The sequence below is a fragment of the Nansenia antarctica genome, assembly GCF_963989245.1.
Source record: "Nansenia antarctica genome assembly, chromosome: 7".
NCBI lineage: Eukaryota > Metazoa > Chordata > Actinopteri > Argentiniformes > Microstomatidae > Nansenia > Nansenia antarctica.
In genome coordinates, this window is record NC_137677.1 from 10,566,272 (window position 1) to 10,578,771 (window position 12,500).

At 43.4% G+C, this 12,500-nt stretch overlaps 2 protein-coding genes across 5 annotated transcripts in view; both read left to right on the forward strand.

Moving 5' to 3' along the window:
* uap1 (UDP-N-acetylglucosamine pyrophosphorylase 1) overlaps positions 1–4,687 on the forward strand; it is a gene marked incomplete at its 5' end in the record, with an annotated part of 18,695 nt that extends 14,008 nt beyond the window's left edge. The window contains 4 exons of one of the 2 annotated variants that reach the window (XM_080536138.1): positions 431–619; positions 1,218–1,259; positions 3,674–3,740; positions 3,955–4,687. In XM_080536138.1, coding sequence (XP_080392264.1) covers positions 431–619; positions 1,218–1,259; positions 3,674–3,740; positions 3,955–4,047 — 391 coding nt within the window. In that variant the 3' untranslated portion in view covers positions 4,048–4,687. The remainder of the gene's footprint in view (positions 1–430; positions 620–1,217; positions 1,260–3,673; positions 3,741–3,954) is intronic. The other variant, XM_080536139.1, reaches the window with a different exon arrangement.
* A 4,285-nt stretch (positions 4,688–8,972) lies between these two features.
* ddr2a (discoidin domain receptor tyrosine kinase 2a) overlaps positions 8,973–12,500 on the forward strand; it is a 53,727-nt gene continuing 50,199 nt past the window's right edge. For all 3 annotated transcript variants that reach the window (XM_080536120.1, XM_080536122.1, XM_080536121.1), the window contains exon 1: positions 8,973–9,095. The gene's annotated coding sequence lies outside the window, so the exon portion shown is untranslated. The remainder of the gene's footprint in view (positions 9,096–12,500) is intronic.

Sequence of the window (12,500 nt, forward strand, 5' to 3'; positions counted from 1 at the left end):
TGGAGCGCTCTGGTCTGATTGCTGCTGTTGTTTTGGGCTCAAGAATACAGTTCAAGCTAAAATGCACTGTTGTACTGTTTACACAGTAGAGTAGGAGGCTGGCTGGCTGGCGGTTTATGCGTCTCTGTGTCTCTCTCTCTGCGTGTGTGTGTGTGTGTGTGTGTATGTGTGTGTCTGTGTCTCTCTATGTGTGTGTGTGTGTGTGTGTGTCTCTCTGTGTGTGTCTCTCTGTCTCTGTGCGTGTCTCTCTTATGTGTGTGTGTCTCTCTGTGTGTGTCTCTATGCGTGTCTCTCTGTCTCTGTGCGTGTCTCTCTATGTGTGTGTGTGTGTGTGTGTGTGTGTGTGTGTCTGTGTCTCTCTATGTGTGTGTGTCTCTATGTGTGTGTGTGTGTGTGTGTGTGTGTCTCTGTGTGTGTGTGCGTGTCCCAGGACGTTCGTGGTGTACGAGGTGCTCCGTGAGGACGAGTTCTCCCCGCTGAAGAACGCCGACAGCCAGGAGGGCAAGGACACGCCCACCACGGCCCGCCACGCCCTCATGTCCCTGCACCACCGCTGGGTGCTCACCGCCGGGGGGCACTTCATAGACGAGAACGGCACCCGGGTGCCCGCTATACCCAGGTGAACCAGGGTGCCCACCGCCTGGCCCATACACACACGTAGAGACACACACACAGACAGACAGACAGACACAGAGACACACAGACAGACAGACAGACAGACAGAGAGACACAGAGACACACAGAGACACACACACGCACATAGAGACACACACAGACACACGCACACAGACACAGAGACACACACATGTAGAGACACACACAGACAGAGAGACATACACGCACATAGAGACACACACAGAGAGACACACACACACACAGAGACACACAGAGAGACACATGGTACACATAAGGAAGACGCACACTTACAAAACGTACGGACACATGTATAGGATGCCAGACATCTCACACACACACACACACACACACACACACAGTGAGCATGCAGTTTCTTACGGAGACTTCTTTCTCCACACACACACACCCTCACGTTACACACCCCCCCACACACACACACACCGATGGCAGTATGGCCCCGACTGATGTCACGGACCACCTTTTTCTTTTTTGAGTCTCTCTTTTATCACACACACCTCCCCACCCCCCACCCCCCCACCCCTCTCTCACGCCTTCCTCTCCACCACGTTATTTATTTCTAGAGACGGACCCGCGGGGAGTGTCACACCCGATGTCAACATGAAGTAACTATCCCCAGTGTCACTGAGGTGCATGGTGGCGGGCCTACGGCTTTCTCTCACAACACCCCTTCCCCCCCTTACCCCCCCTCTGAGGTCACAGGGCAGTGTTCATTTTTGGCAGGCTATTTCACATTTAGTCTTAGTTTTTAGACGAAGACGCAGATTTGTTTTAGTCACAATTGGTCATTTTGATCCTTCTTAATTTTAGTCCATTCTTAGTTTAATAATAATAATAACTTTTATTTGTATAGCACTTTTCCTGCAAACGTTGCAGCTCAAAGTGCTTTAATCATTATATAATCATAATTTAATGATTTAGTCATTTAAAGGCAATAATTAAAAAGATGGGTTTTTAGTCTTGACTTGAACATAGTTGCTGAGGTTGTATCCCTAATGTAAACTGGCATTACTGTTTAGTTAACGAAAACACTCCAAAACGTTTTAGTCAGGTTTTTGTAGACTAAAACGATACTAAAATGTTTTCAGTTTTCGTCAACTAAAACTTAGACTAAAACTAAAAAGGATCAAAATGACCTAAATGTGACTAAAACTAACGTGCATCTTCATCTAAAAGACTAAGACTAAGTGTAAAATAGCCTGCCAAAAAGAACACTTGTCACGGGGTCACCTGTGCCTGTGGAGGTGGGGTGGGGGGGGTTTGGGGGGTCACTGACCTGCTGATTGGTTGGGGCTGTGTCCTAATAGAGCTCCGAAGCGTGCCGCCAGAATGTAGCTCGTTTGAGTTTTGTTGAGCTTATTTCAGGTTCGAGCCGAAAATCCACATTGATTTTTTTTCCCCCCATCAGGATTTTCTTTCCAAACAGCTAATATATAAGCCTCTTCTAACAGCCCTACAGTTTTCTTGTCTGATTAACTTACGTTTGCTTCATCTTTCAATTGGTTGTCTCTAGTCTCCTAAAACGTGAATTTCCAAGTTTTTGCTGGGAGACACAATAATTGAGAAACAGTTTCCAGAACCAGACGTTAGATGATCAGAGAATCAAACAAAGCTGTACGCCTACGTGTAACACACAGCCTCTATTAGCTATTTGAAAATCCCGATGGCGGAAAAAAATAAACGTGAATTTTCGGCTTTACCTCAGAATTAAGTTCACAGACTACATTTTGACGAAGCAACTTTGCCTCTCTAATACCCCCACTTAGCTTCCTTTCCATGTCTACTTTCCTTCCTGACTACCAAGGAAAGGACCAGTGAGGGCCTATCAAGGAAAGGAAGTAAGGAAAGGAGATGAAGGAAGGAAGGAAAGAAGCTCACCTCCACTATTGGGACACGGCCGGGTTCTCGCTGGGACCGTAGTTACTAACCCACGGAATGTGGTGCATGCTGGGTAATGGGCACTGGGCACGCTTTTTTTGCGATCGATGATGACATTGTTGATTCATTTGTCAGTCCAATGGTGAAGGGAAGAAAAAAAAAACTCATCATTTCAGATCCAATGTTTGCCGGTTACCTTTGATTGTACACGTTTAAACCCTCCTGATGATTCGACGGCGTGATGATTTAAAATGCACATGTGTTTCCGATAGCATTCATGACATGTTCTAAATGTTGTCAATGCGACTTAGCCGTCTTATGAGATAAGACGTACAGCAGTAGCAGTAGCGCTCTATCTATACTGTTTCCCCAATTTTCCACCTGTTGAAATGAAATGAACGTGCGCCGACTTATTTTTGTTAAACAATAAAAGTCTGAAGCACCTTTTTTAAAGTCCCATTTCAAAAAAACTGTTGCCCAGTCTGAAATCAACCCCTTTTACCCTTAGACAATTCTTAGATTCGTAGATCTGAAAGGAATAGAATGTAGAATTTGCCATTTAGCAGACGCTTTTTAATCCAAAGCGATTTTACAATGACAGATTACAGGGACATTCCCCCCTGGAGTAACTGAGGACTATGTTTCCTTACTCAAGGGCACACTAGTGGTGGTGTTCCAGGCCAGATTTGAACTCACAACCTTCCGATTTGTAGTCCAACTCACTATCCACTAGACCAGGCAACCACTACCCCAATAGATGGGTATAAGCAATATGGTGGGCACTTGACCTAGCCTATTGAAGGGACAGTTGGCTCTATAACCACGTTGCCCAAGCCCTCTGAGGTGTGTTGAACTAGGTGAGATGTCAGGGGGCTACAGGCTGGTTTCAGACTGGGTGCACGTCCACAATCTGTTCTGCTGACATTGACGCTTTAATGCTTCTGCTCTGAATATATCATCTCTCTATAAGAACAGCTGGACCAGGGAATCAAAATGTCCAGAGATATCCAGCTGCTTCTTCTCTTTCTCTTTCCTCCCCCCATCCATGAGGGAAAATCACTCAGCCTCTCCTACCTTCTCTCTTTCTCTCCATCCCCCCCCCACCCCCACCCCACACTTCCACTTCCTCCCCTCCCCACAGCCTGAAGGATGGAACAGACCTGCCAATCAAATGTGAGATCTCTCCACTGGTATCCTATGGAGGAGAGGTAAGGGGGGAGGGACTTAAAGGGGAGGGAGGGCTCAATTCAAACACGTAAAAAAAAGAAAAAATATTTGTTTTCCTTTCTTTCTCCGCCCGGAGTGACCACTGCATGTGATGTGACTAGTTGAAGTCACTGGGTGAAAAAAGAAAAAGTTCCGAATGGAAGGAACGACGGTAATGTTGTCTCTGATGATGTCACGTCCTGTCGTGTGTCTCAGGGTCTGGAGGCGCTGGTGAGAGGGCGGGAGTTCCGCCCCACCCTGGTGATCAACGAGAGCGGAGCCCACGAGCTGGTGAAGAACGGAGTGTGAGAGAGAAAGAGAGAGAAAGAGAGAGGAAGAGAGAGGAAGAGAGAGAGAGAGACGGCCCAAAGACCCAACCCCCCTCCCTCCGTCTCCATCTCTCCACCACACCCCCCCCGCCCCCTCCTGGGAGAAAATGTGATGATGTTCCCGTGCAATAATGCTGTGTTCATGTGCTCTCCGAATAACAGGGGGTGGGGGGGGATAGTATCTGGCGTCCAAATAACGTTCACATGAGCTTCCAAGTTTGAAATACTGTACCGCGTGGGGAGTCTAGCGTTTACAATCGACTCGCCTTGTTTTCTCTGCCGTATTTAGAGTCTCCTATATTTTCTGAGAGCACATAAACGCAGCGTAACGTGATCGGACGGAGGCCCTGTCTGGGCTGACTGGATGAAGCAGTCTGAAGATCAAGCTATTTATTTTGCTCATGAAACTTATTTTTTTATTGGATGTTTCGTAGGTGGAAAAAAAATGACCACCGACACTACACATTTTACCAAGGGATTTGTACATAGATAGATAGACAGATAATATTCATCATAGGTACAACATAGGATTGTAATCAAACAACTAATTAGAGTGTTCTGAACTATTGTTATTATTATTATTATTATTATTAACATGTAGTAAGATACATGGTGTAGGGTAAGGGGTTTATTTATGATATCTGGGGATGACTGTCTGCTAGTCTTTTGCTAGTCATAGCTTCAAAATGACACAGTTCAGCTTGAAAAGATGAAATTGAAAAATTGTTTTCCATTTTCTTTATTAAAGAAATTTCCCATTTGGAAGAAGCATGAGTCATCGTTTATTAAACCTGAGTTGTGTGTGTGTGTGTGTGCCTTTGTGTGTGTGTGTGTGTGTGTGTGTGTGTGCCTTTGTGTGTGTGTGTGTGTGTGTGTGTGTGTGTGTGTGTGTGCCTCTGCGTGTGTGTGTGTGTGCCTGTGCCTCTGCCGGTGTGTGTGTGTGTGTGTGTGTGTGCCTGTCTGTTTGCAGGGTGTGTGGTTTTTGAATTAGAGCTCCTGGTCTGTTGAATCAGAGTTTCCAGCACATGGTTTATGTTTAAGATGGGCCAGAGCAAGCTGCACCACTGCTGCCTTTCAGGAAATGTGCTCTCTAGCTTCACAGTGTTTCTCTGTCTCTCTCTCTCTCTCTCCTTCTCTGTTTTTCCTCTCTTCCACTGCATAATACATCTCGTTGGCTTTCTCTCTCTCTTTTCTTCCACTCTCTCAAACAGCCCTGCTACACTATCACTGATGACCCAACGCATTGTGGTGTCTGAGGTAAATACAGCCTAATCATTTAAGTACGTGTGTGTGTGTGTGTGTGTGTGCGCGTGTGTGCGCGTGTGTGTGTGTGTGTGTGTGTGTGTGTGTGTGTGCATTCGAGGTCAGGTGATGCCTATGAGTAATATAAATAAACACTTCTTCCTGTAGTGACTCACAGACAGTGTGTATGCTGACCTTCCTATTGGCCAGTTCCAGATCAACACCACACCCAACCATCAGACCCAGTCTGAAGGCTGCTGTGTGGATGGAGGCAGACCAGGCCTCTGATCTCTAGATCGGTGTCTTTGTAATTCCCCAGTGAAGACAGTATGTGTCATCTGGATGTGGAGTGGAGAGGAGGGGGGTTAGTCTGGTGTACTGAGGGTCTGAGGAGGGCGTGTTTCAACGTTGCTTATGGAAGAAGGGCCACTGGTTTCGGGATCAAAGTCTTCAACATTCATAGTGGGTTAATAAGAGAGGTCTAAATAGTTATTTTGGTAAACAGTGTGTAATTGATTCCACTGCAAACCAGAGACTATAAAAAGACTATATATTCGTTAGGAAATCACACACATTATTATCCTTGCATTCAAATGGACTGGATTGAACTTGTTGAAGATATTTTTGCATTTGAGCACATGTTAAGAGTGTTAGAGCAATGACTTCCAAGGGTCTGATTATTTATGTAAATGAGGTATTTCTGTTTTTTCTATTTTAATTCAAATGTTTTTAAAAACATATTTTGCTTTGTCATTATGGGGAATTGTGTGTGGATTGCTACAAACATTGATAAAAATAATAATATATATTAAATTCAGTACTGTATAACTACTGTACTGTATAACACAACACAATATGGAAATACATAGCAATACCATCTGATAAGATATATGGAATATTTTAAGTTCCCTCTATCCTTTCAGAGCTACACAACTGGGGGGTGTAGTGTGGGTGTGAGTGTGAGTGTGAGTGAGCGTGAGTGTGAGTGTGAGTGTGAGTGTGAGTGTGAGAGTCAGTGTCAGTGTCAGTGTCAGTATGTATGCATGTTATTGCACAAAGCGAGGGGAAAATTCTGGGTAAAACCGTTTACTGGATTTCTTTGGTCTATGTTTCCAGCGTGAATACCACATGATGTAGAGGCTGATTGAGGCAGATGCAGTGTGTCTGTATCCCTGTTCATCTCCAACCCTCTACACATGATGCACTTGTTTGTCTCTTCATATACAGCCCCTGTCTATACACCCCCCTGTGAATAGGCCATATAGTGTATATAAGTTTACATAGATACATTCTCAGATTCCTACCGATCACTCACCCCCCTATTTATATCCCCCCTATTTATGTCTATTTATGTCTCATTCTTGTTTTTTATTATCTTAGGACGGTGTTTGATTGTTAGCACCAAGGGCTTGCATTGAAATGTAGTTGTACCTGTTACAATGACAATAAGGATCATTCATTCATTCGAATTCAGAAAGTATTCAGACACCTTAACTTTTTCCACATTGTGTTGTATTATAGACTCAATTTAAAATTGATTAAATTAAAATAATATGTGATCAATCCACACACAATACCCCAGAATGACGATGTGAAACCACTTTTTTTTTTAAATGTCAGTAAATGTATTAAAATGTAAATACAGAAATACCTCATGTACACGTATTCAGACCCTTTGCAATGACACTCTTAAAATGAGCTAAAAAGCAAAAGCGTCATCAAAGATCACTCAATAAGTTAAATTGAATCCATCTTAATGCAAGGATAATAGTTCATGTCATTTAGAAAATTAGAGACCCTATAAAAACGAAAAATGAAGATATTCATTCCAAAATTACATGAACTATTGTTCTTGCATCAAGATGCTTTTGTTCTTGCATTTTCGCTCTACCATTCTGGGGTATTGTGTGTGGATTGATGGCAAATTCTTTCAATTTAATCCATTTTAAATTGAGTCTATAAAACACCACAAAATGTGGAAAAAGGGAAGGGTTCTGAATACTTTCCGAATGCACTGTATCAGATATTTGAATTGTAAATTGTCTATCGTAACTTGTGAGGACAGATATCCATGTCTGGGTGACAATAAAAAACAAAGTTGCATTCCCTTCTGCTATATTATCTTCCCTCAGGCCAGCATGTGTACAAAGCTTTAGAACACAGGCCTGGGCCGTGGAGCTGGATGCTTTCCTCGTTAAGTGACAGTCTGCTTTTCCACCACGAAGGGAGAGGAATTTAAAGGGGAATTCCACCCTGTGACCGTTATTTGACACGTTGATCCTTACCTTCACCATCTCCAATATCCCTTTACTTTTCCTCACTCTGGCCAACCGTTTTAGCCTACCTCAGCAGCGGAAACACTGGGGTTGGGATATGATTATGTCATCAGAAGGTGACCATTTCCTTAGTCATCGCTGAGGTGAGGTCACTCTGTGGTTTGACTGTGACTATTGTCCACTAATTCAACAGAGTGCAGAATGGGCAAACCACTTATTGCATTATAATTTACTATTAAAAAGGCAATCTATATCAATTTAGCGAACTTTGAAATGAATGATATATAGCCATTGAGTCTTGAAGAATCAAACTTATAAATGCCTTATATGCCTAGTTCAACTGTCCCAACAGAACCCCAAAAATAAGCTTCAAATTACTGTAGAGCTTAAAAACGATCATGTTGACCTCATGGATGGTCAGTCCCAGCATCCATAGCTCTGTCCAGCCCCGTTCCTCAACTGTTTACCAAAGAAGTAGCGGGGAGCACGCTTTGTTGTTTTAAATTACAGATTGTAACTTTAATAATGGGAAAGACTTTGTTTACTAGTTTTCTCTTTACTGTAACTGGGTAGTCAGTATTGGTTGTCTCTATGGTAACTGGGTAGTCAGTATTGGTTGTCTCCATGGTAACTGGGTAGTCAGTATTGGTTGGGGTCAGTTCACAGACGGTTTACAGATGAAGCCACTGCTGGGCCTAAACATGTTCAAAGAAGAATCTCCATTAAAAGTGCATTTTACTGTATTGAGTTTTCTTCATTTTGGTTTATGAAACTGCCCGTATAAATATTTTTATGTAACAATATGTTTTGAAAGACAGTTTTATTTTTTTTATTTTATTTCTTAGAATTGATGTGTTGATGTGGTGTTCACATTTTCCAACGATAGGCCTATGCCTCTAGTAAAAATGTTGTCTTGAATTATAGTCGTTTGAGAGTTTCCTCTGGCTGTCAAAAGGAAAATGCTCCTCTCAAGGTAAAAAAGAGAAAAAAGAAAGAAAGAAAAAAGAAAAGCCTTCTGATTGGGTGCTGGAGTCTGGCTTAATTGAAACCTGATGTGTGGCATGTGGAATTCTGGGATTTTGGCATCCCCCCAAAAATCCTCAGAATGTGAAGCTTTTTTTTTTTCTCTCTCTCCCTCTCTCTCTCTCTCTCTCTCTCCCTCTCTCTCTCTCTCTCTCTCTCTCCCTCTCTCTCTCTCTCTCTCCCTCTCTCTCTCTCTCTCTCTCTCTCTCCCTCTCTCTCTCTCTCTCTCTCTCTCTCTCTTCCCCTCTCCGACTTTTTTTCCTTTTTCTTTTTTGCAGGGGTGTCTTACATCAGCCCAGTGAGTCTGAGTGAGTCCTGAGAGAGCGTACGGAGAGAGAGAGAGGGAGAGAGAGAGAGATAGATAGATAGAGAGAGAAAGGCTTGGATTCTATCAGCCAGTAACTCTGACACAGGGGCACTCACTGGAATACCCTACTGTCTCCTCGGAAAAAACAAATGGTTTGAGAAAGGAGAAACATTTTTAGAAGTGAGTGTCCGTTATTTTATTTTCCTTGAAAAATATCACTTTTCTTTCTTTGTTCCTCTTGTTTTCTCCACTTTTGCCATGTGTGTTTTTAGGGGAACGTTTGGATTCCTCTCGCTCCTGGAGATGTGCCTCTGCTTGCTAGTGATATCTCTTGAATGCCTCACAAGTGTGTTTTGGATATTCTTTAATCTTTTTCAGCCAACGTTACAATTTTTCCTCTGTGTGAACAGCTGTTTGCATGGCAGGCTAGAATAGAGGATAGCAGAGTGGTGCAAAGTCCCCTTCAGACCGAAGCTGCAGAGTGAGAACCCCTGGCCCCATCCAGCTGTTCCAGACAGCAGCCATTACACACATCTCGCCTTAAGCTGGAAATGAATCTGATCTCTCTAATCAAGAAGAGCCTTGCATTGCTTAGTTGTAAAAGTACTGTATTTGCACCGGTGTGTTGTACTGTGTGTTATGTCTACTGAATTATGACTAAAGTGTCGTTATTACAACACCACAACTTAATGTTGTGAAGACAACACCACGACTTGTGTTTTTATTGACTTCACTTCAGAATAGTCCTATGGTACCATTCAAAATTGATTGACAATTCATAATGATTTTCCAGAAACATTTTTATTTATGTTTTATTTTATTTTTTTAAAGAAAAAACATTATTCTGCACATTTACACATTTACAGTAAGTTAAAGGCAGATATATGTTGCCTGTTAAAGTTACTCAAGTTAGCTAGTCAAGTTATAAACTATACTTTTGTTTAGACAGAAAAGTGGAAGGAGGAAATGTCTCTGTGTCTGCAGTATGTTTCACGGTCATTTCATTGCGTTGGCTGGTTAGACGGATATTGAAAGTTTTGTTTTTGTCTGCGAAGGACGTGGAACTAATGCAGAAATTGCATGAGGCTTCTTGACTGTCTTGCTTCAAGTTCTTCAACCCCGAGGGCAAATTCGATTTACTCTGTTGTGGTGGGGGCAGGAGTGTGTTTAGGGAAAGTTGAGCAATTCGAAACCATTTGAATTCTAGACCTCCTATTTTTTTTGCTTGGTTCTGTTCTCTTCTGTACCTTAGGTAGCTGTCATCAACAATTCAACCCCTAATTTCATTTGAAACTCAATGTATTATTTCACAAAGCATGAAATATATGGACAAAGACCCAAGACCTCAAACCCTCTAAAGAGCAAAGCCCTCCTTGTGTAGTTCCTCTTCGTCGTGTAGGTGGTATGCAGCTGCCCCTGCTGTTATGTGGGTGTTATGTAGGTGGTATGCTGGCGGTATGCAGGTTCATCTGTGGTATGTGGGTGATAGATCCACACAGAGGCTTTATTCAGACACGGTGGTTTGGGGACATGAGGAGGATATACTTAGAATATAGGCTAATACTTAGCAGACTCTTTACCTTCCGCCTGAGTCATCTGAACACCACAGGTTTATGGAAACAGGCACGGAATGAAAAGGACAGTTGTCCGGCAAAGGTCCTGCGTGTGACCCTTGACTTGTGTGTCATTCCAGGCTCTCTGTGTGTGTGTGCGTGTGTGTGTGTGTGGTTGTGTGTGTGTGTGCGTGTGCGTGTGTGTACACATGCGTACGTGCGTGCGTGCGTGCTCCGGCCTTCGGGTTCATGACCTCATTGCTGGTAATAGCCAGCCATGAACTCTCTCCGAGCTCTCTCAACATGTGCTTTACGTTAACCAGAGGAATGTGCAACAGGTACTTCTGTGGCCTCCTGAACTTGGAGAAGGTGACTCTCCCTCTCTCCGACTCAGTTAAACACCTCAGCAGGCTCGGCGTTGACATTTAAGGAATGTCCACCTCCCTTTATTGTGTGGCTTGTAGCAGGGTAAAGCGGTGTCAGTCTTGGACCAATAGCATCCCAGCGTTGATGTAGTAGCGTACATACTGGCTTCCTCTGATAGGTTCGGGCAGACTGGACAGGAAGTCAACTTGATCCATGTCAATAAACTCTTTGTCAAAACAGGTCGGAATCATTCGTGACACATTCTAAAGCTTTGGTCCTCCTATCGGGATCTGATTTAACGTTCCGACTTTTCTTTCGAAAAACGTCAATACATTTCAACGTTGTTGAAAATCAACGACACACTCGCTAGTCAGCTAACACAGCTTGTTTTGGGAGCCTGCTAACAATGTAAATTAGTGTTATAGTTAACTCGGTACCTGTGGGGGATTACTCACCGAATCCATTGCGTTGTTGCAGTATTTCGGGTTGACTAGCGAGTTTGTGTCGTGATTCTCAACAACGTCGAAACGTAATTCCGTTGTTTCAAAAGAAAAGTCTGAACATTTTGATGGGTTGCCTATATGCGGACCAAAAGACTAGAACATGTCACATTTACATCTCGTGCACGGTGGAGGCCGGTGTTGGAAGTAGACGTCGGATCATAACGCACGGAACGCATGGAATCGTTACAAGCGCTCCGTCCTCCGATGTCTACCTCCACCAGCCTCCGTCTGATCTCCTTTTATGGAGGAACATGGAAGGTCCTGCTGTGGTGGTGGAGAGATCCACATCCAGTGGTGTAGTCTAGTTTTTTCTAGTGGGTATACTGTGATTTTGCCCTCCCAGTCAGAGCGACACCTGTCCCGTAGCGACACCCCATAAGCACCACCACACTCACTTATGCATACAGTATGCATCTACACCGGTGTTTTCTCCCTTGGGGGGGGGGGGGGTGGCATGGACTGTACTTGTACATCAAGCTGCCTCACGCTACAGAAACAGGAGATAGGCTCCTGCCCCCTAAGGGCCGTTAGGCTCGAGAACCATCGGTTCTCAAGGCTACTTATGTGGTCTTGACTACATGTCCACTTTCTCACCTGGTTCTTGCTGTCTCTCTGGTGTGCCGACACCATCCTGCTCTCTCTCATTCTCTCCCTCTCTATCCTCCTCTCTCCCTCTTTTGCTGTCAACCAAAAGGCAAATATAACAACCAGAGTATTTATAATTTAATAAGAGGTATACATTGAATTCATATCAAATCATAACATCATTCTAATTGAATATTGGGTTGCTGTGGGCAATAGAGTCAGATACTGTCTTTACTTACTCTCTCACCGGTAAGAAAATCGTATGTCCAACTACAAAAAACAGACAATTCCAATGAGTGAGGGTTTGTTCCAATGCTTCAATCCACTGTCCATGTACTGTAAATATACCATTATGGTATTACCATGAAGCCCAATTCTAGCAGAATAAGAAAGATTGTATATCTACTTTAAGTAAAATAATAAAGTGCATCTAGTTAGCTCTTTAGCTGGCATGTGTGCAGCAGACTAGCTCATCTAATCACCTCTGAGCTAGCTAGCTTGCTAGTTCTTTGACACTATTATTCACACCATGAAACCAGTGGCGGCTGGTGCTATTTTTTTGGGGTGGGGCACAGCAG